Source organism: Phragmites australis, chromosome 6 (assembly GCF_958298935.1).
Source record: "Phragmites australis chromosome 6, lpPhrAust1.1, whole genome shotgun sequence".
Taxonomy (NCBI): domain Eukaryota; kingdom Viridiplantae; phylum Streptophyta; class Magnoliopsida; order Poales; family Poaceae; genus Phragmites; species Phragmites australis.
This window is the reverse complement of record NC_084926.1, coordinates 44,716,344-44,739,538: the sequence shown is the minus strand read 5'-3', so window position 1 is coordinate 44,739,538 and position 23,195 is coordinate 44,716,344. Positions and strand designations below refer to the sequence as shown.

Genomic DNA, 23,195 nt, shown 5'->3' with positions numbered 1-23,195 from the left:
TAGGGAGCTAATCATGCATGCATGGCTCATAAGATGAGGCATCACATCGCTCTTTAATTTGGTGATTATTGCTGCCGTGCTGGAGTTCTTCAGATCAGATCGGGCGAAGAAAAGCAGCACAGCTAGTTGTTACCCCATCACACCAACACTGATATGATCTCGATCTCAAGTTCCCTTCTTGCAACCTCTATTCTTTCCGGTCAGTTTACGCTTCCATCTTGTTCCACCAGCCAAGCATGGCACATAAATAAACTGAACAAATTAAATACTGTTCGGCTTAATTTCTAGCTTTGGAATGGATCCCAGGCCGGACATTGTTTTGCCATTCATGTAGTCGGATCGATCGGATATGATGATCCCTGGTTGTCGAGACCTGAACGCACGTCTCCATCCGTGCAGGTTCCTTGCTGAACGGACGGCATAATTAAGAAAAACTTAGGCATGGCGTATGTCGGTTGCCTCAATCCTCGGCGAGGGGGCCAGGATGGTTCGCCAGCGAGAAGGCGCCGGGGATCATCTTCATCGACGACTACGAGAGGTGGGCGCCGACCCATCAAGTATGACACTGGCGTGCCATTTTGGACTAACAACTTTTGGGAACATTATGATTGATTAACTGTAACATGCAATAACGCTTTCATTCAGTTCTTGGTATGCTTATCATGTAAAGCAAACTGAAAATTACAAAACTCATTCGGTAGGTATGTTGAATGTACATCAGCAGGAATTGAGGCACTGACATCTTCAAGAAACTCTACCCTGAGCATCATAGGAAAGATGTGGATAACTAGATTAGCAAGGCTGCTAATTTCATTGATAGCATTCAAAGAAACATGGCTCATGGTTAGTACATGGACTCCTTTGAAAATATTAGACATAGTTAGTACATGCACAATTGGGTTAAGCATTGAGCGGTCAAGTATTTGCACCCACTGTTGTCAGTCAACATCGTCTGCTCATAAATCTTTTATTGACCATTTTATATCAATTATACTGTCCATTTTCTCCTTATATACTGTTGCAATCCGCATCACATGATCCTCTCGTCTTAATTCTTATCTAAAAAATGCTATGCTGGAACAAAACCGCTTGTCCGCTCTCCGGGTTCAGACAAGCAAATACCACCAACACGAAACACCTATCCTTTCGCCGGTTTCAATCTAGACGAATTCAGCAACTTCCGAGTTCCCAAATCCAAAGGCCACCGTCCCTTGAGGTGGTTTACTGGAACAGAGATGTTTGTTGGAAGGAAAACTTTATTTCTTGTAAAATTTCGGCTATGTTATAATGCAGGGGCGCGTGAATAGAAAATTTGGAAGAACGGGGCGGGCCGGAGCCAATTAGAAAAATTGGTCCCGCCGAGCAAACAGGCACGAATACCGTGCAAGCGGAGGGACCAAAACGCAAAAGCACCCTTGGAACGGTTCCCTTCTTCCACCCTTGGTTTTCTCCTCCACTTCTTCGCTCCCCTCGTCGTCGTACCACCCCCCCACCCAACCTACGCGGCGCCGGCGGCCACCCCTAGATCCTCCGCCAATCACATCACATTCACAACTCACCGCATAAATTCCTCCTCCCACGCGTCCTTCTCTTCGTCTCCTTGGCCCTCTCCCTCGTCCTCCTTCCGATTGCGGATTTGGATTTGGGGATTGCGGTTTGACGAGAGGAGGAAGAGACAGGGAGATGGGTTACATTGGTCAGCACGGGGTGGCGACGCTGCGGCGGTACAAGTACAGCGGCGTCGACCACTCGCTCGTCGCCAAGTACATCCTGCAGCCCTTCTGGTCCCGATTTGTTCACCTCTTCCCGCTATGGTTCCCGTAAGCGCATCCATCCTGCCCTCCCCTCTCCTCTTCTTTCCGTTTCATTCTTGTTCCATTGTTTCTCCACCATGTTAAGCTCAAGCTCTCCGGTGCTAAATGCGTGATGTGAGTGACCGCTTGCCTGCTTCTGTTAGAATAAGCTAAAATTGTTTTCAGACTCAGAGTGACTAGCTCCAGCATCTTGCCATTCTGTTTCTATAGGCTGTTATCTCGATCTCGTTTTGGTTGGTTAAACTGAGACCTTAAGTTATGCGTCATGTGACACGTGCATTATTTGGGCACTATGACCTTGGGTGGTGGTAATTTGTTGTAATGTGCTTCATGTAAAAGCTGGTTTCCCCAGCTGAGAACAATTGTATCTCTTGTTAAGCTTTTTATAAAGCCAGGCCAATGGTCTTTGTTAAAATTTGTTGTAATGCGCAATGCCAAGGGTTAGTTTTGCATGGCGAATTATCTTTAGCTTACGAAGCATCCTGCGGGGGAAGGGGGAAGCTGAGAAAGCTTCTATAACCATTTTCATACCACATGTGAATGTGATACTTCATGCGGAGACTTTCTTCTTGGTTTATCTGAACATTGTGATCCATAAACTCCAATGTGCTCACTTTTGCTTCCTATAGGGGAACATAATTCAAACCTTGATTTTCTTTGAAATAAGACTTTTTTCCTTTCCTATCTGTAGTAATTCAGTTGTTTCTTGTGAGCCTTGTACATAATATGCTTTTCTTTCTTTTTCCCAATCCTGTTGTTTGCTTTGTAGTGTGAACATTTACCAATCTAATAAAGCATGCCATATTTACATTCTGCCTTCAAGCTGATACTTGCAGCACATCAAGTTGCTTTCTTTCTTTGAATCTATGCATTGGGTGCTAACTGTCTTTGTTGGTTTCTATCCATGCTGGAACGATCTGCAGGCCAAACATGGTGAGAGCTCTGCACATGTTGTTATTATGAGCTACACTGCTTTTTTTTAAGGCATGATAGAACATTGCTTCTCGTTTTTTTTTTCTAGATTACACTGACAGGCTTCATGTTTTTGCTGACATCGGCATTCCTTGGCTTCGTAAGTATCTGAACTTTTTTATCTATATGATGTTCTATTGTACTGACCTACTCCCTCCAGTCATAAATAAGTGTAGTTTTGGACATCGATATGGTCCCCAACACAACTTTGACTACTACTTTTTGTTGTAATATATTTATAAAACATAGCAAAAGTACACTATTATGAAACTACTTGACTACTTGTCGAGACAAATCTACAACAACAACAACAAAGCCTTTGTCCCAAGCAAGTTGGGGTAGGCTAGAGATGAAACCCACAAGATTCAACTAAAAAGATGATGAGAAAATAATAAGTAAATTGTAACCAAAATCTGGAACGGTTGATTGCACACAACCCAAAACAACACTTATTTGTGACTGGAGGGAGTGTGTGTATATATATATATGGCAGTTTTGTTCCTTGTTGATCACAGCACTAATATGGGAGTAACTAGTAAGATTGTACCTGTACTTTATTACTGTTTACATTTTACCTGCAGCTGTATTCACCTCATCTAGATACAGCACCCCCCAGATGGGTTCATCTTGCTCATGGACTACTTCTCTTCCTTTATCAGGTTTGTCAAACTTCATGTGCTCGCCTAAGTATGCAATATTTTTATTGGGAGAAACCAAAGTATGCAATATTTTACTACAATATTCTTTGTTGCATTTTTTTGCAATATAAGTATAAGATCAGCACGGAATAAGCATTCAACTAGTACTCATAGTTATCAGTCTGCAATTCTAGGCTTCTAGCAATTTTTTAAGGCATAGCATTTAATGTCCCATGCTATCAAGGACTTGCTGTTAGTTTTGTGCATGTCAAGGTTCCTGAATGTCTTTCTGGACATGTGATGGTTTTTCCCCCTGGCTGCCTGGGATTTACAAGCTTCATGATTGTTTTTCTATGAATCTATTATGTAAAAGTTTCAAATCTGTACTTTGCATGGAATAATATGCATGCAGACTTTTGATGCTGTGGATGGAAAACAAGCAAGGCGTACCAACTCATCAAGTCCTCTAGGAGAGCTTTTTGACCATGGTAATCTCCACCTGAAATATAAATAGGTGAACTTAGTTTTAAGAAATCCTATAAATTATCTTGACGTGCTTTTGTAATGACCAGGATGTGATGCACTTGCATGTGCGGTAAGGCTATCTGTAAACTTTTTTTTCTCTCACATGCAAAGACTCTGAAATTTTTGACTGATTATTTTACCTATTAGTTTGAATCCTTGGCTTTTGGAAGCACGGCAATGTGTGGAAAGGCTACCTTCTGGTTTTGGGTCATTGCAGCTGTCCCATTTTACTGCGCAACCTGGGAACAGTGAGTTAATGAGTTCTTGCCCTCCTATGTTAGAAAATCAAACTATCCTAGGACCAAACATTGTTCTAAAAAAATTAACACTCGCTAGTTTTATACTCTTCATATCTTGCCAAATGAGTCACAATTCTTCTGAATAATGTCTCATGTGATTCCAAGTCCTCTGGATGCTTTCTAATTTTCAAATGTCTCTCATGTTCCGCTGTTTTGATAGTGATATTGATACCCATTTTCTTTTCCCCTTATGGACCTTAAAACTTGGTGTCTTACCTTTGTGCTAATGATTCATTATGGATAATAATTCAGTCTTATGCACAATATGTATATTGTCATGTGGGAAGTGCTTCAATGCTTTCCAAGAAAGCGATAGACACAGTTGTCTAATTAAAACACGGCTTTATTTGCAACCACCCACTACCCTGCTGAGATTTGGGCAACTAGTCTTGTCAAATTTTCCAACTACATACTTTATGTTGTTTATCATGATGCTTTCTATTTTATGTCACGCTTCGCTGTTCTGTGCAGCTTTTTTACAAATACACTTATCCTTCCTATAGTCAATGGACCAACTGAAGGCCTTATGCTGATCTACTTGTGCCATTTTTTCACCTTTTTCACAGGTATAATTTTATTTAAACTTTTGTCAACTTTCACGCTTATCAGATCTATGCGGAACTTGTAAATATTTGTAGTTTCCCTCTTCTAATTCACTATGCAATATGCATATGTATGAGGCCTTTACTTAAAGTCGTATGGTCATGGTGGTATTGATAGTTCATCTTTCCTTTTGTAGGAGCTGAGTGGTGGGCACAAGATTTCCGGAAGTCAATGCCCCTACTGGGTTGGGTGCCTCTTGTTCCTGGTATAGATACTACCAAGCTTATGATTTCCTTTTTGTATTTATATTTTATATAATCATATGTTCATCTATTCCTTTGATTTTAAGGTCATCGATATCACCTATTCCCAGTGTATCATTTTCTGTCTGTGAAAGCAACACTGTAAAGTCAGAAAATGACAAAATGCCATTCCCTGTACTGAAGTTAATTGCTCATTGCTTCTTTTCCCAGAATTCCCGGTATATGGCACCGTGCTGTGTCTAATGATTGCTTTTGCTGTAATCCCGACAATTGGATCTAAGTAAGTTCCGCATGACATGTATTATTTGTAAGTAGTATATTGTGCTGTACTCTGTATTGTTTGTATGACCCTGCAATCATCTCTGTAAAGCCCCCTAGAATTACATTCGCTGTTATCTTGTTTGTTAATTTTGAAATCCAGAAACAGTTAGTTTAAATAAAAAAAAGCATCTACAAATCTATTGTTTCATATATTGCTTCATCTGTAAGTGTAAGATTAATTTATCTGTGAACTGATATTTGGTTGTGAAGCAAAACCGCTAAAGAGATTGATGGTGAATACTGAATACTAGTTACCGTTGCAAAATGAACCAGCTGATACATGTAGTATAGTACCGGATCTGGTTAATGATGCAAATGGACCAATTGATAGCCGTTTAGCTGATATGTGTTTCTGCACAATATATCTGAAACAGCCCCTTATTGTAGTAAGTGATTCTAATGCTCTTGTTAAATCCACATATGGAAAGGCACAACCAACCAACCTTTAAATTGTGTCCTCTTTTGGTACTTAAGCAGACACATTGCATATAAGATCCAGGTCTTGGTTATGTGCTCTAGTATTATTTTGACTGGTTAGCGAGGCAAGTTTCCCAAGCCAACGAAACGATTTTGAGTTGAAATAAGTACCTCATTTACTTAATTTATGAGTGTATTATATTTCATAATTTTGAATTGATGGAACATTCAAAATATAATCAAGGTCAACTAAGTTAATGTTGTAACTTGTAACTTTGCAGCATTCACAATGTTTATAAAGTCGTTGAAGCAAGAAAAGGAAGTATGCTGCTGGCACTAGCAATGGTAAAATCTAAATTTATTGTTCTATTCTACTGTTTTGATTCTCTTTTCTTTATGTGATATTCTTCATTCTTCATTTGTGCCAGCTCTTTCCTTTCGGTTTGCTCTTGGCTGGGGTTCTTGTCTGGTAAGGCTGTTGAACCCTTCCTGGCGTTGTTTGTATGTATACGCAATTATTCATCGCACTACCAGGAAATTTGAGCCAATAGAAGGTACCAGTTTAGGCAAAGCCTCTAGTATATCGCTGAAAGATATCACATTTTTATGCAGGTCCTACCTATCTCCTTCAGATATAATGAGAAATCAGCCACATCTGCTAATTATTGGAACTGGTTCTGCGTTTGGCTTTCTTGTGGTAAGACTTTATGCCAATTTGGACAATCAATGCCTTGTACACCTGTGTTCATTTCTGTGCTTCTTTGTACTCCTGCTTGTTTATAAATGATGCTTTCATGTTTAAGACTTCAAAGCATTGTGTCCTTATGCAAAAACCGTGGTTCAGGCTGATATGCATCTTTTGCTGTGATATATGCCCTTTTCAAAATACAGTACAAATGTATGGCCGTTACTTGATATCTGCTTATATTGCTCCACAGGGAAGAATGATTCTGGCTCACTTATGTGATGAACCCAAAGGTCTGAAAACAGGGATGTGCATGGTACTTGCCTGAAAAGCACCTTCGTTCTTTGTTTTTTTTTTCTTTTATACCTTATGTATGCCCTGTGATAGTATGCTAAAATACTATGCTTCCCTTTTACAGTCCCTAGCGTATTATCCATTTGCAATTGCAAATGCACTGACTGCCAGGCTTTATGATGGGTATGTTCCTAGCTACCTTTTCCATTGCTCTATACGTAACAATTTTGTATATCATCTTATTTTATGGTTGTTGATTGTTGCAGAAATCCCCTTGTTGATGAGCAACTAGTTCTCATAATGTACTGCTTATTTACAGGTACTGTATTGTTATCATAACTCATCTTTTCTAGGAACAAGCTGTTGTGTGCTTAAAGTACTAATTTTGATCATTTTCTTTTTTTATATTGCTAGAAAAGTATCTTTTTTTCTAGTCTTTTGTTATGTATGATCAAACTTCCTAATTTCATCATGAATTTGGTCAGGCATTAGATTGTTGCACTGGTTGTACTTGTTGCTTTGTTAACTTTAGATGTGTAGCTAAAAGCTGTTTCTTACGTCAAATTGTCCGCATAACAAAAAGAATCATTAGAAAATGGCTTTAGGCTTCTAGCACATCTTATCTTGTACAGGCTCATGCATCTATTTTGATGAATTTTGCAGTGGTGTTGTACATACATTTTGTTACATCTGTCATTCATGAAATCACCAACGCACTGGGGATTCAGTGCTTCAGGTTTGTTGATCATCATTTCATTACTATTAGTTCTCCACTTATTTTGTATCAGTCAATTGGTTTACACAAAGTTTGTCTGGTGGCAGGATCACTAGGAAAAAAGCATAATTTTGACCCATGAACGTGTGTTGTCCTGGTCGGTAATCATTCACACGTGGTGTCTGCTTGAACAAGCAAATATTCTCCATTACACGGATGCTGCTCTCCGAATCACAATTGCATGTCATTACAGGGATGATTTCCCTTGAAATTAACATCAGTGTGAAGAAATTGCGCAGATGAGAAGTGTATTTTTGAAACAATTGGTAGCATTGTGTTGACATGTATCTTACCTTGAGCATATGTTCATGCAATGGTCGCCAAAACATTTTTGGGGGAATTTGTTGAGCCAATTGACAGATGATGCCTTTAGGTTTTTCACATTGTAACACCCACAAAGAAGCGGTTATTGTTAAACGAATGCCCTTGCTATTTTGAGCTATATTTTTTCCCAATGCATTTATCCGTGTTCCCTTTGGATGACAGTTTCATTTGTTTCTGAAAATGGGTTGGTGCTTTGGATATAAGCTTATGAGTGCAAATGTGGACCAAATTTTGTATGAATTTATCAGTTACGATTTGCATCGATCAAATGGAAGAGTTGGTACATGACGTGAATTTGTTCCCGTCATCCTTCAATGAGCAAATTTTATAAATCTATAATTATTTGTATCTTTATAACAGATAACTTTTGTTACTTATTTTATAAAACTATAACTATTTATACTCTTAATAACATAAAACTATAAATTTTTTAATCTGATTTTACCAGTCAACCATACATTTTTGCAAACCTAAAATAACAGAGAATTTGTAGTTCTCTGTCATAAAGATACAAATAGTTATAGGTTACTAAACTTTACTTCACAAGCTTCCCAGCCCAGACGCCTACTCAACGGTTGCTTCTTGTGGCGGTGGCGGCGAAGGTCCAGGCGATGTACGTGTTCGGCCACTCAACGGCCGACGTGAGGAACAACGACTACTTGCCGTGGACCATCGCCAGGGCCAACTTACCTCAACGGCGTCGACTTCCCCGGCGGCAAGCCCATCGGGGTCGACTTCTTGGGTTAGCCACTGCTCCTTCGTCTTCATACACGTAATCTTCGTAGCTAATGAAATCATTGTAAATGCTGTGTTCACAAATGCATGGGCATCTGGCAAATCATTACAGCAAAACTGTGACGAAATTTTAAGCAGTCGATAGTAATTTCTGGCATATTTATGCCACAGAGATAGATTCTGCTGAACGGATGATTCATTTTAGTTGTCGTTGTAATAAATTTTGCAGCCTCTGATATGGGGTTCAGCAGGAGTCCACCACCTTACCTCTCTCTCATCGCCACTGCTGCAAACAGCAGCAGCAGTGAGGTGACGAGGAACAAGACAACGGCTGCAGCCTACACGACCGGAGCCAACTTTGCCTCTGGAGTCTCTGGTGTTCTTGATTCCACAGTATGTACATATTGTGTATTTAACCTTATTTTCTTGTATGTTCTTGCACAGATACTTGAATTGGAATCATGCTCTGAATTCTGCTTTCCCTGCTACCTAAATTTAGATTAATTCGGTTTGGCTGCTTAGGAAGCTTTTAGCAAATTTAGGCTGATACTTTAATGTGCACTTCAAGTCATGTATATGTATGGTCACTGCAAAACTTCTTGGTAGAGAAATATTTAATTGTAGTCGTACACCATGTGATTCGTTACTACCTAGAGTTGACAAAATTGTTCAGAAACTTCAATGGAAGTAACAACTTTTGTACTCAGCTATTAAATTTGGTGAAGCGCATCTTTGAATTTTAAACATTAACATTAGATTTCCAAATGGTCACTACACCAGGGAACTACAATCAGCATGACGAAGAAGATAAGTGTACTTCTCAGACCTCAAAGACCAAATGTCAAATAGATTGAGCGCTGACAGAGCGGCAGCCTTGCTGTCGAAATCCCTTTTCCTCATAAGTGCAGGTGGGAATGACACCTTCGACTTCTTCTCACAGAACAGATCACCAGACTCCACCGCAATTCAGCAATGCTCAGAAGCTGTGATCTCGACATATGATAGCCATGTCAAAGTAAGAGCTCTGAAACTGAAATGCTGACAAACCAGTGGTTTTTTGTTAACGACAACTGCATGTGTATTGTAATTTGCGGTGATCAATGTGCCTCTGATCGAATGCTGCCCGTACTGGAGAAACCAGAATCCAACCGGAGAATGCATTGAACCTTTGAATCAGTTGGCCAAGAGCCTCAACGATGGAATCAGGGACCTGTTCAGCAACCTCAGCTCTGAAATGCAGGGCATGAAGTACTTTATTGCCAGTTCCTATGAGCTTGTCTCTAGTCTGATTGAAAACCCACAGGCCGCTGGTAAGTTGCAATAACTTATCAGAAGTATTCTGATCCGAAACTCGCACCTATGGCATTGTAATATTTGTGTTTAGCGGCCTCTTTATTCAGTATATCTGCATCCTTGCTCACTTGTCGCCAGCAGGGTTGCTAAGGAAGAATGCCAAGGAAGGGTGCACCCCTAACTCCAGCTGCTGCAGTGACCGCAACAAGTACCTCTTATGGGACCTCCTGCACCCTACCCAGGCTACTTCCAAGTTTGCAGGCCTTGCCTTCTATGACGAACCGGCACAGTTTGTCAGTCCCATAACTTTCAAGCAGCTAGTTGAGGCATAACAGATAACACTCCAACATCAGAACAAGGATTAAGCCAAGACATCTTTGAGCGCCTTATATAGACTTTGTATTATTCTACAGCATAATAAATATGCTGAACTACCTTGCTATTCATCAGAAAACCTACATAAGGGTGGAAAAGAATTGTCCAAGTTTTCTGAAAAGCGTAAATACAAATGGCTGTTGGTTACTTGCATCAGGCGATTGATCTGTGCTCTCCTCAGGCACTGGAAAGCTGGCCAGCCATTGCTTCACCCTGTCTTGCTTTGCAACCAGCCGCCCCTTGTTCCTTGTGGACAGCCGAAGAGGGCTTCCCATCCGGCTCAGAACCTCTTGTGCGAGCTGCCGCACTTTGGGCTCACCTCGGACATCACTGTGCTTCCCAATGCCGCACACCACAGACACCTCCAATGGCAATGTGCGACCCTGCATCACGTCCACCCACTGCAGCATCAGCACATAGGCTGCAACTGTGCTTAACCCGTGCAGGTTCAGCTTGACCTCTGTCTCCGACCATTCCATCACCTTGTCGAGCACCGATGAGGAGGCCAGAAGCTCGAGCACTAGGTCAGCTTCTGCTGGCCATGGAGATCCAGACTTGAGCTTCTTGACCAACTCCGTTGTTGATAGTGGGAGTGAAGGACCCAATTCTTGAACTACTGAAGCAAGTGTGGGACATGAGTTGAGCACAAAGTTGTAGGCTTTCGTAGTTGGTGCAACACGCAATTTCCGCATCTTCTTTAACCATGCCAGCATCTTGGAATGATCACGACAGGAGCTGTAGCATGAGAGGATAATATTTGCAGCACCGGTGCCCAGGCGGATGCCAGCGTCTGACATGGATGCAATAACCCTCTCCATCTCAACTAAAGCGCCTGACTTGCCATAGCATTTCGCAACCGATCCAAACTGGAAGGCCTCAGGTTGGTAGCCTAACGAGATCATCTCCCTAAGTGCTTCCTCAGCCTCAGTGGCCAGGCCCATCAAACACAAGGATTTGATCATGGCCATGTAGGTCTTGCGCCCGGAGAGCGGCATGGACCGTAGCTCCGTGTAGAAATCCATTGCCTGGTCTTTCAGCCCGCGAGATGAAAAAGCAGCCATGAGGTCACAGTAGAAGAGAGCCACCTCATTGGCAGATTGGAGGTGCTGCGAGATGGACTCAGAGATGAGGGACCTTGATGCTCTGGTGCTTCCATTGACTTCGAGCAAGGCGGCAATTGCAGCGGCATGAATAGAACTCCATTTGAACCACCGGGCCTGAGTCACTGCCTCATAGAACTGCAGAAAAAATACAAAGTTGTGATGAATCAGATGATAGTTTGGTTTGCTGAAATGTGACATTTAACGCTCCATACCCTTACATGGATAGATACAATTCAAGGTCAGACCTTTAAGTGTTCTTGCCATGAACTTACAGAAAGAATGAGCTTCGCCAAGCATGGGTGGAAGTTCAATCCTAGGATTTGTGCTTGATAGTTTGGTTTCCATGGCTCTGTGTTCAAAAGAATCTTTGTTGCCTTGTGGTGTATTGGCCTATGGCTATGATACTGTAATGATGAAACAGTTGTGTGCATCTTCTGATGGGAGACAGGGATAATGATATTCCATTTTCTTAAAAAAATAGCAAAAGCTACTCCAAATTGGCATTTATCCCTTTTTTCACATGTTAGAGCACTTAAACACTACGATTACTAGAATTCACGGGTAATAAGAGTTTTGAATGTACCTTGCTGCCCTTCAGGCCTTTATCATAATGCGTAAGTTACGATGCTACTTACAAGGACGTCATCTTTCACATGCATCTCACCAAATTATGCAGAAAAAGTTGCATCTTTTTGGTATTTGGTTAGCCATAAAGATGGTAAATTTATACGAATTCCTCCAACCTAGCTACCAAAGCACAAGATCTCTGGGTCCAAGATTTCCAAGATCTCTGGGAAAGGTGAGAGGAGGACAACGAGGTTTAGCTTAGGAGGAGACGCGCGCGCACCGGAACGGCGAGGGGGTCGGAGTCCATGAGGAGCCTGGAGAGCGCGGCGAGTGCGGCGCGCTCCGACTTGGTGCCGACGTAGCTGCGGATGACGCGCTCCGCGGCGCCCGCCGTGACCGTGCGCTCCAGCTCCGACATCAGCCGCCGCTCGCTACGCCAGCTGGAGCCCCCGCCCGACGCGACCCGCCGCAGCGAGGCCTCCGCGACGGCGAGCCTTCGCCGCCGCGACGCCGGCGCCGGCACCGGCGCCGATAGGGACGCCACCGCCGGCATTGTGTTTCGACACTGGCGTGTGAGCTGCTGTGGCCTTGTGGGGGGTTATACTGTCCTTGTGTGTTACGGTCTCACGGATGAGATAGCGATGCCTTATCTAGCGTTTATCAAAAAAAAAAAAAAAAAAACCCCCGATTAAACGACATGTCATATACACCATTGCATACATTATACCACACTCTACATCTTCGAGCTCACATGGCTTTAAATAGTAAACAACGGAATTTAAACTCAGTTGAATGGAAACGGCTCACAGGACTTCAACACCCCATCTACATTGTTCCTTAGTCCATACATCTTTGGCTTTGACTCAAACATCACAATTGGGTGTATTTGAAAAATCGCACGGCCTCCCCTATCTTCCTTTAGTTCCAGCTTGCATCGCTGCATGGAACGGAACAACAGCGACAGGATTTTTTTTTAAGAAGTCAAGCTCACACGAACCACACACATATCCCGAAAAGCAAACACCACTGCTTACGATGCCACTTCAAACCGCATTCAAGAGGAAAACAACGACACCAACTAACTGGGAGAGCACTACGTGAACAGTAACAAGTTGATGGAGAGGATAATCATCAGATATTTATTTTCAGCACATATCTTCTTTGTTAGGAACATTCAACAAAACTTGAACGAGAGGACTGAAGCAAAAGAGACGAAGGAAGAAAAATAAGTTAACAAAAAAGCCCAAAACTGCTGAAATTACATGAGAAAATTATGACTGTACACTACAATGCACGTTTGCTCCACCAGGATGCTGCAACTACACTTTGCATCAAGCACCAACATTGGAGTAGCTATTTTGCCCTTCAGTGGCTTCTCTTCAACGCAGAAAGAAAACCTGACTTTGCTTTATGGCGACCCTCAGTGTCAGCTCCCACCTGTTTTCAAGTGAGATGAGAATCATGAGATCACAATATCCATTTCTGGAGCATAAATTACTGAACAGGAGAAGACAGCAAGTCAGCAACAATTTGAGAAGGGAACAACTTTCCGTGTCGTAGAACAATCTTGGAAAACCATGTTAACACATGTGATAAATGGATTAGGAGGACCGGAAATGCAGAACTGACCTCTTTGGAGAGTCTCTGAAGGATTTCCAATATCTGGGAGAAGTCAGGCCTTTCAGCTGGATCTCTATGCCAGCATTTCTGAAGGAGCTCGGCGAGCTTGGCGTTGGTGTCTTTTGGGATCGTTGGCCTAATGCCCTGCAGAGAATGCACTAGGGTAAATTAAGCTCTTCAGAAATTTATTTAAGTTATCCTCCACAATGTGCAAGTAGTTATACTCCACATATGCGCAGAATATAGTCAACATGAATAATTTTTACTCAAAATTACTAGGAACCGTAAATCTCCGAAAAAACAAACTTGCACTTGAAAAGAACTAGCCGGTCATGGCTGGCTGTTTTGTTTCGAATCAACGGTTATGGGCTTTCCTTGGTTTAGAAAAAGGTTACGTGTTTTTCCTACACATTTTTTTTGAAAAGGCTATACTGATGTGGCTTAATGAGAATTTGTGCCTTCTTTTATTATTTTCACGAGAATATGTAGTATAACAAATTAACAAACAAATGCACAGCAAAAGAGTCAACTCTACCATTTAAAAACACTTCCTTGAAAGGAGCAAAGATGGAAACATTTTTAAAAGACTGTTTCTAAAAAGAATTCTACCCTTCCCTCTATGCGCATGCCCCTTACCTAAAATAAGAACTTAGAAAATACAAAATCTCCTGACTACAGCTATATATAGAATCCATCAAGTTATATTCATTGTGGGTTTGGTACTAATGTAACTGCAGCAAAACCAAGCAGCTGCTGAAAGTGCACTTACCTTCTGGACAACACCAATTGCTGCTTGTAGTGGTGTTAGGTACTCATATGGGATCTGCGAAATGAATAGTTATGAGCATCAACTTAATTCTACAAGTAATGTGCTCACTAAAAATAAAATAAATACTGAGACTGCTCATGTTGAAGAACACAATTGCAGTTACCTTGCCAGTTAGCAGCTCCCACAGAACAATACCAAAGCTGAAAACATCTGCTTTGTGATTGTAGGGCTTATGTTCTATCACCTGAATTTACAATAATAAAATTTGCATGTTGGAATACGGAAAAAGTCATTGCTTTCTTATGACACATGCATGAGCATGATGGCGCACCTCGGGTGCCATCCAACGGTAAGTTCCAGTCTCCGCAGTCATTACTCCAGATTGATCTTTGACACGCGCAACACCAAAATCTGCAACCTTTACAACCTGCAAAATATGTCCCTTTCTTTTCTGAGATTCAATAATAGCAGCAAAGATCACTTTGCGCACTTCTTGATCAAACGAATAGCATGATTTATGACTAAGAAATACTGGCCTTGTTTTCATCCATGAGAAGATTTGCAGTCTTGAGGTCGCGGTGAATAATGTTGTTCTGATGCAGGTAGTTCATTCCTTTCGAGATGTCGGTTGCCACTCTCATTATTTCTGGAAGCTTGAAAGCATTGTTCTTTTTATGGAGGTAATCATAGACACTCCCTCCTGACATGAAATCTAAGACAAGTATATATGCAAAAGAAGGGTGAAGGGGGTCAAACACAACAGAAATTTATCTACACGTGTACTATAAACATGAATTTCGTTGTAGTACAATACCTGTTACTATATATAAGTTTGGTTGTCTTGTACAGGCACCGATAAACTGCACAACATTCCTGTGACGAACCTTTCTGCAAGCATGGATAAAAAAAATAAACAATTACATATGTAATTAATAACGTTTGTAGGCAGATAAGTGTAATTTGTCAAACTATAGGAACTATTGAATGCTCAACAAATGCCCAATGCAACATTCTCAGCTAAGATAGTCAGGAGCTATTTCAAACTAACCTCATGATGTACACTTCCTGTGCAAAATCTCGGTACATATCCGCACTGATGCGCTCAGGCCTCACTACTTTAATGGCAACATCCTGACTGCAGTATGATCCACGATACCTAGGGAAGCCAAGTATCAAATAAAGTTTTGAAGGTTCTGCTGTTTCTACTTTATGGCTTAAATAAACTGGAACTTACAGGTCGCCATTTGATCCGGAAGCAACTTTGTTTCCAAACTTGAGCAGCTTCAGATCAATTTCCCAAACATCTTGTCCATCTGTTGGTATTTCCACACTTTTAGATGGCATACTTTCTCCACCTTGCAGACCTTCCAATGATGCTGATGATGAGCTTGATACTGACCAAGCTTGTGTCTGTACACAACCCCAACTTGCTACAGTTAAGCACTTGCTTGTAATGTGAGAACATCAGAGTATCATGAAGGCACGAAGACCGCATGATTTTTCTTTTAATGTTCCTCCTTTTGGATAAATTGACATTTTTATTAATATATCCGTAATAACATCTTTCTTTTTCGTAAGACCAACATATTGATAAGTAGATTGCATTTTAGCACAGCTGGAATTTTTCCAACTTCACAGAAGAAAGGGAGGGAAAAACTTATACCTCAGTATTGTGAAATTTCTGAAGTAGCTTATCCTGTAGCTGTTCAGTACCCTAGAAATTGCAGGAAAAGAGCAAATTAACAACATGAAAATTGAGAACCGGTTGCTAAGCATTTATCAGCAAGCAAATAACCGATTGCAATGATGTGCTGGAAGCAGAGAGTGCATACCCCAAGATGCCATCCAGTGACAACAAATACATCCAATGAGTAACCATCAATTGTTGAAAATGCATGTGCTTCTTGGATGTCAAGACCGAACTCACCAAGCAAGCTGGTCAGCTGTAAATGTATAAATGGTAAAGCATAAGAATGCAAGCAGTTGCTCAACAAAGTTACTCTGAAAGTGACTTAATGTGAAATACAAGTGATGCACTGCATCTAGTTTTCTTTCTCATATTATCATGTTTTTATTAAAACTATTTTTTTATTAGTATACGTTAATTAACTATATGCCAGCTTATGAATTTACTGAATTCCCCTTGCTTTATTAAGAGTATACAGTGCCCAATTCCGTATGTAGACTTGCAATGCATCAGGTATATTCGGAGGGGGTATAAGCCTTTACGAAAGCTGCCACACTGCAAGGGAAAAAGAAGTTCGCATACCTGACTAAGGAGCTTTGGCTTATCAATGGTTGCAAAAGTTATCTCATGCATTGGCCTGAAAGTTTCAGAACATACAGAGAGCTATCAACTGACTAAGAATATATAGAAAGCACAGATCCACGCATCATCTCTTAACTATTTGCAAACTAGCAAGTTCTAGATGTCCATAAATGATACAGGCTTCAGGTTATGTCCTCGGGAAAAATGAAGGCCCTCCAAGCATGTCTTTTAACAGTTTCATACTATATGATCAAAACAGCACATAACAAAGCTCAGGCAAGGCATAAGCTTTTTGGTAGAATTTTTGTCCCTTTGCAATACCGCCTAAAGAAAGTAGGGATGTGCTCAAATTCAAAAGAAAATTATGCATATATCTACATTTTAAATCATTTTTTAGAGGACACTTTGAATCATTCTGCCACAAAGACATTATGATAAGTTCTACAGTTGCAACAACAAAATATCATGTTCATTAACTAACTGATATAAAGGAGAATGTCACAAACAGATTATTAAGGTCTAAAAGGGGAATTGCTTTTTTGTAAAATATAAGCACTACACCTGCCTATGATTGAATCCTTAAATGGTAAACGAAAAACAACCTAATGGCAAGAATGTCAAATGCACTGGAAAGGAAATTATGTACCTGGAAATGAGATGAACACTGGTATCAGTATCGTTGGTGCTCCTTACATTGCCCTCACCAGTTTCGAGCCCGAGAGCCTCTAGATTGGATGAAGAACCAAATGCAGGAGGAGGGTGAACCCTGAAGAGCGATGTGCAATCACGCCATGAATATACAAAAGCAAGAAAAGCTATAGGCAGATGAAATCTTTATCTACATATATCGAGGGAGATCATACGTACATTTGGCTAGCCGTGTGATTGGAAGCAAACGTCTCCATCTCCAGATCGAAAGAATCGTCCATATCACCATCGAGAATCCTAGAAACCTAATGACCAAGCATGAAACGAACAACTTTCCTTCAGATATCATGGACGATTACATATCACCATTAAGCCAAAAAATGGCTTTAAAGACAAAAGGATGCAAGATTTGTAAGCTTCAGACTTTGGCATGATTAAGCAGGTCAAAAGATGTACTCGTGAACAAATTTCTGAACCAAGAATAATAAAACAGAATGGTCCGTCTTTACATGCTCTACTCTACTCATTGGTATGATCGAACATGTTAAAAGGGTGTGTAAACTCCTGGAACAAAGAATAACTTCTGTAAAAAAAAATGCATCTTTACAAGCTCTAGTCTTCGGTATGATCGAACAAGATAATTTGTCGGAGGACGACGCATGAATTCCTTAATCAAGAACAAAAATCACTGTGGAAATCAAGGACGCGTGTGCGACATGCAAGCATGTGATGACAGTGGATATGACGGTTGGATGGATGGATCTCTGACCTGAACGACGCGCACCGACAAGGCGGGCCGCCGCTCCGGGTTGCGTGCCTCCTCCAGAAGCCGCTGGTGCGTCAGCACGTCCTCCGCCCTCTCCGCGTTCACATCCAGCGCGTACCTGCCCAACCCAACACGTCACGCGAAGCAATACCCAACACAACGCCCGGTAGATCACGAGAGAGCGGACGGGCGAGCGGCTCACCGGGCGGGGAGGCGGTTGAAGTGGGCACAGAGCGCGTCCTCGAAGGCCGGCGAGATCTCCGCGGGCGCGGCAGTGGCGGCGCGGATGCGGCCGAGCACCTCGTTGTACACCTCGAGGCGGCGGCCGAGTTTGTCCGTCCGCCGTCCCCCCGCACCGGCCTCGGACTGCCGCCGCTGCTGCGTCTGCGGCGGCGGGGGCTCCTCCACGGCCATGGATCTGACGAGGAACGGCGGCGGCGAGTCGATGGAGAGGCGACGCGCGGCGTGCGCACACACGAGACAGCCGTGCTTCTACTGCCCTTGCATGGAAGGTGGTGGCGCACACGTGAAGAGACGGCGACAAAGGCGATACCTTTATAGCGAGAGAGAGACGGAGACAGTGAGTCGCAGGCGGACGCCTTGGCGAATTCGGAGAAGAAATAGAGGAGAGAAGGGGGAAGAACTTTCTACGGCGCCTCGGATTAATAAGGAAAGAAATCACTAAGATCAGGTTAAAGAAGAAACAGAGAAAAGCTAGTTGATATATATATATATATATATATATATATATATATATATATATATATATATATATATATATATATATCCATATTCTCTCTTAGCCTGTTATCCTATACCTTTTATCATGTATTTAATGTTTTATGCATTATAGCCTATCTATAAATTAAGAGCTAATTTTTCTCTTACGTAACCTTTCTTTTCTAACTAAACAAAAATCTGATATGAATAAACTTATAGCTAGCTAGTATATATTATTGGAGATACTCATATTTGTGGTACTCTGTATTAATTTTCAAGTAGAAATGTAGACTTTGGAAATTAAATCTTGGTTTAATGAGATTTAGAGATAAGGTTGCATGACCTGGCTAGCTCACCTTTCTATTGTAGGAGGATTTGGATGCCCGTGATAAAATAATATGGGAAACTAAGTCAAATGTGATGTGGAGAACCGAAAAAGATTACAGAGGGAGACAAGCCATTGTTTTCTCCTCCACGTTCAGATCAGGGAACACTACATATGGACATGAATTTGCTAGGTCTACCAGGCTTCTGCAACCTGCAGAACTGAGCGTTCGAGGTTTTAGAACGACGCGTGTGCGCACTGGAAGAGTAGTTGTAGTGCATGCGTTTGTACTATAAAAAAAAGCTCATATATGCAGGTTAGCTCTAAGTTCATCCCTCTTGGAAATGATAATATAAATAAATCAAAAGGATATTGTAAACAATCTAGGCAACAACTTTTTAGAACCACCCTAGCTGTTTTGGAACTTGGGCAGCTGCATGAGTCAAGCACTCCTAATTAAGTTCACTACTGCAAAACAAATCAGGTAAAAAAACATATATATGTTCGCCATAAGCTGCTTTATTAATTAGCTGACAGTATTAACTAGGGTATTCAACCTATGACAAGATTGGTTGCTACCGAACAAACGTGGAGTTCTCCCCACCACATTCATTTCAAAGCTTTTGACCCTCAAACTTTCTTGTATTATTGGTAGACATCGCACAAATCAAACTTCCAGTATATAGGAATTGAGATTTCACTATCGAGATATAAACTTCTAATTTGATCGAACTTTTTGCCACATGAATCTATACTAGAAACATGGTTTCATTTAAAAAGCTGTCTATTTGATTGGAGTAAAGGGTGGACGGAAAGCTCAAAAAGTCGTGAGCCAGTTTGGCTCAGATTGATTTGTTGTATTTTATAACAAGCCGAGTTAACATTTTAGCTTGTTTTGTTAATGAGTTGGCTTGTCACTGATGTATATCATTAGTAACGGGTCTATACTCGTCATTAATAAGTTCATATTAGTGACGTGTTCAAAGTAATGTAGATTTTACCCCTCATTAATAAGCTTTATTACTTGTTACTAATATGGATTTATAAGATAGTACCTATTCAATTGGTGTTAGTGCAGTTGTAACTTCAAAGCAGGTCAGGGAGCCGATGAAGGTAGATAGACTCACAAATGGTGTTGGTGCAATACACAATGTCGCATTATAGAATGTCACAGTCTGGCTCACCCCAAAGGCCCTAACAGCTCACTATGTCAAGCAGGGCCATGTAGGTGATCGTCGGAGCCGGTAGCGGCAACTATATCTAGCTCGCAAGACTAACGAGCTGGACCGAGCCGAGCCAGCTCGTTATCCACCCCTAATTGTAGTAACTTTTCATGTTCAATTTAAGGAATTTTCGCATGTAATTCTCTTCATGTTAATTGCGCTGAAAAGCATGGTTTATAATTATTACATGATCTGTGTGGCCAATCCTGGCTCCGCACAATAAGTATGGTTTGACGAATCTAAGTTAGAGTTCTATAAGATGGACAAAATAGAGGAGAGATAACGATTCTCAAGAAGTGAGAACAAGAGAGGCATGTGGTAGCAGATCTCCTCTGGTTGTTGCTGTCGATAAAGTCGGTATATCAAAATTCAAGTGTCATAAGAGGATGAAAAAAACACGAAGAAGACGGTGAAGTGGGGTAAAGAGAAAATGGTTCTAAGGAAGAGAGAACAAGGAAGGCATGGCCGTATGGTCCATCATATATTTGATTTCAAGACTCTTATAGTCCTGTAGTGTATTATATATGTTTTGTACATAGCTGAGGGATATTACAAACGACTTTGAAACCAAAAGTCCTGTTGGAGGTGACTACTATTTACTGATCGTTTTGGTTATACAAGAATGATATGGTGTTTGATAAAATAAATATTTCTTCTTCTTTGCAAGTTATCTACTCGTGTACTTATTCATTCCGTACCTGAGCTATATTACAAAAGCCGAATTCTCAGGATATGGTTGCAGTGACGTGTCAGTATTCAGAGCAGGTGGTTAGGGAATGTTTTATCCAGGTCTATGCGTAACAGCCTAATCGAAGAATTGGCACGCCTTAGCTTTCATGTTACCACTTATGATAAACTATAACTGTATTTTTCCTTTTCGTTTTTAGCTATGTGCATCTTAGTCATGTAAAGGTCGGGAATACTCTCAGCACGATTATTTCAGCTCCATATAATTATCTGAGTTTAATAAAAACTTCATTTATTTATAAATGTACGGGTAGATTCCCTTTGGTCATTTCTGTCCATAGAGTCGGTATATCAAAATTCAAGTGTCATACGAGCATGAAAAAAACGTAAAGAAGACAGTGAAGTGGGGAAAGATTGGCAAAATAGAGGAGATATTACAGTTCTAAGAAAGTGAGAACAAGAAAAGCATGTGGTGGCAGATCCCATTTGGTTGTTGCTGTCATAGAGTCGGTATATAAAAATTCAAGTGTTATAAGAGGGTGAAAATTGAACCGAACAAGACAGTGAAGTGAGGAAGAGATGTCGGATCCCTTCTTCGGATCACCTTGTGCTACTCATATCAGTTTCTGATCAGTAGCTGGTACGCACAATTTTCAACAGAAGTAGACATTACAGACATACAAAAGATTAAGTACAATATTAGAATACATCACAGAGTTCAGTACAATAAGGACCCGTCGGCATAATTAAACCCTCACAGCACAATGGAAATTAACGCAAAAACGATTCATGCCCTACAGGCAACTTGAGTGCAGACGAAACCAGCTTCTCTATTCTTCATCTTCCCATTCAACGAAGTCGACCTCTGGATCTCCACAAGCGGAGATCCAGAGGGACCCCCTTTGAGATTCGGCCGAGAAATGATCATGAATCTACCTCGTACGTGAAATAAATGGGAGTAAATGAGATGCAGGTGGGAAATAAATGCTCAGGGGATTTTAGACAGGTTCGAGCCGCACGGAGCGTAATACCCTACTCCTGTGTATATGCTATAAATGCTCAGGGAATGTCTCTCTGAAGATTTCTTGTGTTACAAAGATGTTTGTCTAAATCTAGAGCTTCGTGAGCTTGTCTCGGTCTTAAAGAAGCCGTTGTCTTCTGTGTGTCTCGATCTTCTCTGTCCTCCTTCTCCGGGGAGCCCGCCCCTCTTTTATACCCCGTCGGGGCGGGTAGCGTGCCCAGAAAGGATGGCGCGAGCTCCAAGGCACCATAAATGGAAAGCAACCATCATGGGCTGCAGCTTGATGTTACGGAGAGGGTTGAAAACGTGCCCCCATCCGGTCTTGTCGTCATCATCCTACTTTTCGGCGGGTGTTGCGGGGAGGGCCCGCCAGGCAGCCACCGAGCATCCCGCGTGCCCGTCCGGTCAAAGCGAGCTTGACACAGCAGAGTGGCAGTCGATATGCCTCGAGCCTTGTGACGTTATCCCGAGGCGCGTCGGATGACGCGCGATGGGATCCGCCGCATTAAATGACCCAACGCCTCCCTGCCAAGGAGTGGCAGGGGCTGACAGCAGGCGTGGGGGGAGTGGTTGGAAGTGACAGGCCACGCGTCCTCTTAAATATAGCATCGGGTCTCTTACCAATTGACATCTCACCACTGAGCCTTTGTGGGGACCACCGGCGAAGGACTTCTCGGACCCTCGGGGAACTGTGAGTGCTCGGGGACTACTATTCATAACCCCGAGCACTCTCTCCCGGATATGCTCTTTCTTGGTCCTCGGGGAACTCAGGTACTCGGGGACCACTGTTCATGGCCCCGAGCACCCTCTCTCGGAACTTGGTCTTCTCGGGTCATCGGGGAACTCGGGTGCTCGGGGACCACTGTTCATGGCCCTGAGCACCCTCTCCCGGAACTGTGTCTGCTCGGGTCATTGGGGAACTTGGGTGCTCGGGGACCACTGTTCATGGGCCCGAGCACCCTCTCCAGAAACTGTGTCTACTCGGATCATCGGGGAACTCGGATGCTCGAGGACCACTGTTCATAGGTCCGAGCACCCTCTCCCGGAACAGGGTCTTCTCGGACCTCGGGGAGATAATCCCCTAGGGAGAGCGCCACGTGGCACTCTGCTATCCTGGCCTCGGGACTCGGGGACTCAGCAAGTCCTACCTCAAGGGGAGACATTAGATGCATATAGGTAGATAAGGATAAGGTTGTAGAGTCTT

The 23,195-nt window shown here is 42.1% G+C and overlaps 4 protein-coding genes across 5 annotated transcripts; 2 read left to right on the top strand and 2 right to left on the bottom strand.

Annotated features, from left to right (window-relative positions):
* The first annotated feature begins 1,373 nt into the window (after positions 1–1,373).
* On the top strand, positions 1,374–8,070 carry LOC133922814 (choline/ethanolaminephosphotransferase 1-like). Its single transcript, XM_062368305.1, has 18 exons — positions 1,374–1,820; positions 2,738–2,747; positions 2,836–2,886; positions 3,368–3,445; positions 3,837–3,912; positions 3,997–4,019; positions 4,097–4,197; positions 4,720–4,814; positions 4,988–5,056; positions 5,265–5,334; positions 6,074–6,137; positions 6,221–6,261; positions 6,405–6,489; positions 6,731–6,793; positions 6,896–6,954; positions 7,038–7,090; positions 7,435–7,507; positions 7,594–8,070. Exons 1-18 carry the CDS (start codon positions 1,684–1,686, stop codon positions 7,613–7,615), a joined length of 1,170 nt encoding a protein of 389 aa, XP_062224289.1. The 5' UTR covers positions 1,374–1,683; the 3' UTR covers positions 7,616–8,070.
* A 357-nt stretch (positions 8,071–8,427) lies between these two features.
* Positions 8,428–10,230, top strand: LOC133923274 (GDSL esterase/lipase At1g71250-like). The gene is made up of 4 exons (XM_062368678.1): positions 8,428–8,612; positions 9,455–9,620; positions 9,783–9,915; positions 10,040–10,230. Exons 1-4 carry the CDS (start codon positions 8,482–8,484, stop codon positions 10,228–10,230), a joined length of 621 nt encoding a protein of 206 aa, XP_062224662.1. The 5' UTR covers positions 8,428–8,481.
* Positions 9,316–12,551, bottom strand: LOC133922813 (pentatricopeptide repeat-containing protein At2g17033-like). Of its 2 annotated transcripts, none has more exons than XM_062368303.1 (2): positions 12,224–12,551; positions 9,316–11,511 (listed from the first exon to the last, which is right to left on the bottom strand). In XM_062368303.1, the coding sequence occupies exons 1-2, from the start codon at positions 12,494–12,496 to the stop codon at positions 10,354–10,356; spliced, it is 1,431 nt and encodes a 476-aa protein (XP_062224287.1). In that variant the 5' UTR covers positions 12,497–12,551; the 3' UTR covers positions 9,316–10,353. The 2 variants fall into 2 exon arrangements, with proteins under 2 accessions (XP_062224287.1, XP_062224288.1); XM_062368304.1 differs by lacking the exon at positions 12,224–12,551 and adding an exon at positions 11,649–12,215.
* A 490-nt stretch (positions 12,552–13,041) lies between these two features.
* On the bottom strand, positions 13,042–18,671 carry LOC133922811 (serine/threonine-protein kinase STY46-like). Its single transcript, XM_062368302.1, has 16 exons — positions 18,218–18,671; positions 18,019–18,133; positions 17,469–17,554; positions 17,248–17,367; positions 16,602–16,656; positions 16,165–16,275; positions 15,996–16,046; positions 15,567–15,742; positions 15,381–15,488; positions 15,147–15,220; positions 14,869–15,044; positions 14,664–14,759; positions 14,496–14,576; positions 14,333–14,386; positions 13,573–13,707; positions 13,042–13,380 (listed from the first exon to the last, which is right to left on the bottom strand). Exons 1-16 carry the CDS (start codon positions 18,427–18,429, stop codon positions 13,309–13,311), a joined length of 1,722 nt encoding a protein of 573 aa, XP_062224286.1. The 5' UTR covers positions 18,430–18,671; the 3' UTR covers positions 13,042–13,308.
* Positions 18,672–23,195: the final 4,524 nt, after the last annotated feature.

What these genes read in the sequence shown, in the direction of transcription:
- LOC133923274 (XM_062368678.1), top strand. Translation starts at nt 8,482, where the DNA reads ATGTACGTGTTCGGCCACTCAACGGCCGACGTGAGGAACAACGACTAC. An exon ending in CATCGGGGTCGACTTCTTGG is followed by an intron (nt 8,613 to 9,454) that starts GTTAGCCACTGC and finishes AATGTCAAATAG; the next exon opens with ATTGAGCGCTGACAGAGCGG. An exon ending in CATATGATAGCCATGTCAAA is followed by an intron (nt 9,621 to 9,782) that starts GTAAGAGCTCTG and finishes CCTTTGAATCAG; the next exon opens with TTGGCCAAGAGCCTCAACGA.
- LOC133922814 (XM_062368305.1), top strand. Translation starts at nt 1,684, where the DNA reads ATGGGTTACATTGGTCAGCACGGGGTGGCGACGCTGCGGCGGTACAAG. An exon ending in TTTTTTCACCTTTTTCACAG is followed by an intron (nt 4,815 to 4,987) that starts GTATAATTTTAT and finishes TTCCTTTTGTAG; the next exon opens with GAGCTGAGTGGTGGGCACAA. An exon ending in TTGGCTGGGGTTCTTGTCTG is followed by an intron (nt 6,262 to 6,404) that starts GTAAGGCTGTTG and finishes ATTTTTATGCAG; the next exon opens with GTCCTACCTATCTCCTTCAG.
- LOC133922813 (XM_062368303.1), bottom strand. Translation starts at nt 12,496, where the DNA reads ATGCCGGCGGTGGCGTCCCTATCGGCGCCGGTGCCGGCGCCGGCGTCG. An exon ending in CCGACCCCCTCGCCGTTCCG is followed by an intron (nt 11,512 to 12,223) that starts GTGCGCGCGCGT and finishes TTTTTTCTGCAG; the next exon opens with TTCTATGAGGCAGTGACTCA.
- LOC133922811 (XM_062368302.1), bottom strand. Translation starts at nt 18,429, where the DNA reads ATGGCCGTGGAGGAGCCCCCGCCGCCGCAGACGCAGCAGCGGCGGCAG. An exon ending in ACCGTTGGATGGCACCCGAG is followed by an intron (nt 14,577 to 14,663) that starts GTGCGCCATCAT and finishes TTGTAAATTCAG; the next exon opens with GTGATAGAACATAAGCCCTA. An exon ending in TTCAGAGACTCTCCAAAGAG is followed by an intron (nt 13,381 to 13,572) that starts GTCAGTTCTGCA and finishes ACTTGAAAACAG; the next exon opens with GTGGGAGCTGACACTGAGGG.